The sequence below is a fragment of the Galeopterus variegatus genome, unplaced genomic scaffold, assembly GCF_000696425.1.
Source record: "Galeopterus variegatus unplaced genomic scaffold, G_variegatus-3.0.2 Scaffold602, whole genome shotgun sequence".
Classification (NCBI taxonomy): domain Eukaryota; kingdom Metazoa; phylum Chordata; class Mammalia; order Dermoptera; family Cynocephalidae; genus Galeopterus; species Galeopterus variegatus.
Window position 1 is genome coordinate 144208 of NW_007726713.1, and position 4816 is coordinate 149023.

A 4816-nucleotide genomic window follows, 5' to 3' on the forward strand; every position below is an offset into this window, starting at 1 on the left:
AGAAAAAGAAAACATCTCAAATAAACAACTTAACTATACAACATAGAGAAGTAGAAAAAGAAGAGCAAACTAAGCCCAATGGTACAAGGGAGGAAATAATAATGATCAGAGCAGAAATAAATGAAATAGAGAGTAGAAAAACCATAGAAAAGATCAACAAAACTAAGAATTGTTTTGTTTTTTTTTTGTCTTTTTCCATGTCCGGCAACGGATCGCAACCCTCAGTGTCGTGCCCGTAGGTTTTTTGAAAAGATAAACAAAACTGACAATCCTTTAGCTAAGACTAAGAAAAAAAGAGAAAAGATTCAAATAAATGATAGATGAAATAGGAGACATTACAGCTGATACCACAGAAATCCAAAAGATCATAAGAGACTGCCGGGGACCGGCAACGGGATTGCAACCCTCGATATTGCCCCCACGCCTCGCTCAGCCAGTGAGCGGGAACCGGTCTGTATGTGGGATCCGAACCCTCGGGCGGGAGCGCCACCGCGCTTCCCAAGCGGCGCACTTATCCAGTGCGCCACCGGGCCGGCCCCTAAGAATTGGTTTTTTGAAAAGATAAACAAAACTGACAATCCTTTAGCTAAGACTAAGAAAAAAAGAGAAAAGATTCAAATAAATAAGATAGATGAAATAGGAGACATTACAGCTGATACCACAGAAATCCAAAAGATCATAAGAGACTACTGTTTAAAATTGCATACCAATAAATTTAATAACCCAGCACATATGAATGAATTCCTAGAAACATACAACTCACCATGACTGAGTCATGAAGAAATAAAAAATCTGAACAGACCAATAATGAATAAAGCAATTCAATCAAAATTGAAAACCTCCCAACAAAGAAAAGCCCAAGACCCTATGGCTTCACTGGTGGATTATACCAAACACTTAAAGAAGAATTCATACCAATCCTTCTCAAACTCTTCCAAAAAATTAAAGAGGAAGAAATACTTCCAAATTTATTTTATGAGGCCGGCATTACCCTGATACCAAAGAGAAGGACACTACAAGAAAATACAGACCAATATCCCTTATGATGAGTATTGATGCAGAAATCCTCAGCAGAATACTAGTAAACAGAATTAAACATTACATAAAAGGATAATACACCATGATCAAGTAGGTTTTATCTATGGGATGCAAGAATTGTTCAATGCATGCAAATCAGTAAATTTGATAGACCACATTGACAAAATAAAGAATAAAATCATATGATTATCTCAAAAGATGCAGAAAAATTATTTGACAAAATTCAACATCATTTTATTATCAAAACTCAACAATTTAGGTACAGAAGGAATGTGCCTCAACATTATAAGAGCCAAATAATATAAACCCACAGCTAACATCATACTCAATGGTGAAAAGCTGAAAGCTTTTCTCCTAAGATCAGGAATAGGATAAGGATGCACTCTCAGCATTCCTATTATAATACTGGAAATTTTAGTCAGAGCAATTAAGCAAGAAAAAGAAATAAAAGACATCCAAAAAGAAAAGGAAGAAGTAAAGTCATCTCTGTTTGCAAATGAAATAATCTTACATATGGAAAACCCTAAAGACTCTAACAAAAAAAGCTTAGAAATTTTAAATGAACTTAGTAAAGTTGCAGAATACAAAATCAACATACAAAGATCAGTAGCATTTCTCACAACAAACTATTAGGAAAAAAAATCAAGAAAACAATCCCACTTGCAATAGCATGAAAAATATACTTAGGAATAAATTTAACCAAGGAGGTGAAAGATCTGTACACTGAAAACTATAAAACATTGGTGAAACAAATTGAAGACAACACAAATAAGTGGAAAGATACCCTGTCTTCATGGACTGAGAAAATATTGTCTAAATTTCTATACTCCTCAAAGCAACCTACATATTCAATACAATCCAGTATTAATCCATTTTTGTGTTGCTATAACAGAACACCTAAGACTGGGTAATTTATAAAGAACAGAGGTTTATTTGGCTTACAATTCTGGGACAGCTCCATCTGGCACAGGCCTCAGGCTGCTTCTATTCATGGCGGAAAGTGGCATCCAGCCAGTGGGTACAAGCACATCACATGGCGAGAGGAAGCAAAAGAGAGGGAGAGAGGAGGTGTCAGGGTCTTTTAAACAACCAGCTCTCATGGGAACTAATAGAGTGAGAACTCACTCACCACCCCCACTCTCCAGGAAGAATATTAGTCCATTCATGAGGGATCCACTCCCATGACTCAAACAGCTCCTAACACTGCCACATTGGGGATCAGATTTCCACATGAGTTTTTGGAAGGACAACACAGCCAAACTCTATTAAATCCCTATCAAAATTCCAATGTCCTTTGTCACAAAAATAGAAAAACTAATTTGAAAATTTGGTTGGAACCACCAAAAATCCCAAATAGCCAAAGCAATCTTGAGCAAAAAGAACAAAGCTGGAGGCAGAACACAACCTGATTTTAAAATATACTACAAAGCTATAGTAATAAAAACAGCATTGTACTGGCATGAAAACAGACATATAGACCAATAAAACTGAATAAAGGTCCAAAAATAAATCTGCACATTTATGGTCAATTGATTTTTGACAAAGGTGCCAAGAACACACAGTGGAGGAAAGACAGTCTCTTCAATGGTGTTGGGAAAATTGGATATCCACATGCAGAAGAATGAAATTGGACCCATATCTCACACCACATACAAAAATCAACTCAAAATGAATTAAAATACCTCAATAAAGCTAGGAAAAAATTTAAAATGAATAAAAACTCTGCCTCCTAATCCTTTTCCTTCCCTCCCCTCAAAAACTTAGTTGTAGACTAAAAGAGACTAAGGAGATGTGAAGCCTAAACATCCTGTTTGATTCTGAACTAGATTCTTTTTAAATGAAAAGGATTATTGGTTCAACTGACAAAACGAATAGTCTGAGGATTAGATAGAAACAACGTATCAATGCCAGTTCCTGATTCTGATAGTTATACTGTGAATATGTAGAAGAATGTTTTTCTTTCAAGGAAATAATACACTAAAGTATCAATGAATGATGGACTATCAAGTAAGCAATTTAATCTCAAATGATTTAGGGAAAAGGCTTCTTTTGTAAAGCACTTGGAACTTTTCTGAAGCTTGTGATTGTTTCAAATTTTTAAAAAACAACATTTAATAAATAATGCTGTGGAATCAGATCTCAATTTTAGTTCACTGGTTTTGAACTCTATTATTTAAATTCATTAAAAATCATTTAAGTTGTTTTCTCTTTCACATTTTTGCAGGATTATTGGCCAAGGGAAGTCCAGTTTGGAGATAATGATAAATGGGCATACAATCTGAAAAAAATAAAAGAAGATTGTTCATTTACTTCAATTTATACACATCTATGGGAAAATGTCCCTCGGATATATGAAGCCGTTGTTATCATGGAGTCAAGATTAGAGGAATGTTCACTTCTTTTGCAAAACCATGCCTCTAAAATATTTGAGTTGAACAAAATGGCTTTCAGGACAAGTAAGCCTTATTTTTTATATGAATAAAGTAATGGTCAGGGGTGTGCGTGTGTGTGTGAGTGTATGTATTTTCATAAAGAATGAAATCCTAGGGTATAAAATGTCTTAAATTAATTTAATTTTAAAATCTCTTCATTTCTTCATTTCAAAATGGTCTAATACAGATTTTTAGTTGAACATAAACATTTGGTTTCAAAAAAAAGTGTTACTAGGACAAAGCCTAAAACAGTTATTTAACTGTTACACTTCGTTAAACTGGAGTGGAAGTAGCAAATATCTGGGAAACAAGATTTCATCAACGAATATTGTTGCTAGAAACAAGCAAGTCGTTAAGCATCAGGATAGAAAAACAGAAATACCTAAAACCAAAAGTAAAAGGAGTGAGAGTTAAACTACTTGGGTTACATGGGCAAGTAATGATAATTTTTTCTTCTTTTCAGTATTTGTATAACTTTGTTTCTTACCTAATTGTATTGATTAACACTTCCAGCATAGTTTTAAATACTAATGGTGATTCTTGTCTTATTCCTGATTTAATGGGCCAACTTGTTATATATAACCTTGAAAATGATGGTAATGGTTGTACTTATAAAGTAGTTTGTATGTATGAAATAAATTTGACTAATTTTATCATTTAGATATTTAATATCTTACATACATAAATATATACACAATGGAATGTTATTCAGCCTTTAAAACGGAGGAAATCCTGTCATTTATGAAAACGTGGATGAACCATGAGGACATTATGCTAAGGGAAATAACCCGGGCACAGAAAGACAATCACTGCATGTTCTCACTTGTGTGTGGAATATAAAAACGTGTAAGTCTTGGTAGCAGGGAGTAGAATGGTGGTTGTCTGGTGCTGGTAGGGGGAGGGAGAGAAAAGTTTTAAAGAGTACAGTTTCAGTTAAGATGAACAAATTCTGGAGGTCTATTGGACATCATTGTGACTATAGTTAATAATAACGAGTTTTATACTTGAAAATTGCTAAAAGTAGATCTTAAATGTTCTCACCACACACACACACGAAAATCACATTGTACACCATAAAGACATAGAATTTTTATTTGTTAATTATACCTCAATAAAGCTAGGAAAAAATTTTAAATGAATAAAAACTCTGCCTCCTAATCCTTTTCCTTCCCTCCCCTCAAAAACTTAGTTGTAGACTAAAAGAGACTAAGGAGATGTGAAGCCTAAACATCCTGTTTGATTCTGAACTAGATTCTTTTTAAATGAAAAGGATTATTGGTTCAATTGACAAAACGAATAGTCTGAGGATTAGATAGAAACAACGTATCAATGCCAGTTCCTGATTC

The 4816-nt window shown here is 34.2% G+C and overlaps 1 protein-coding gene across 1 annotated transcript in view; it reads left to right on the forward strand.

Annotated features, from left to right (window-relative positions):
• FAM227B (family with sequence similarity 227, member B) overlaps positions 1–4816 on the forward strand; it is a 266420-nt gene that overhangs the window by 14921 nt on the left and 246683 nt on the right. The window contains exon 3 of the mRNA XM_008570440.1: positions 3263–3494. Within this exon, the coding sequence (XP_008568662.1) occupies positions 3263–3494 (232 nt within the window). The remainder of the gene's footprint in view (positions 1–3262; positions 3495–4816) is intronic.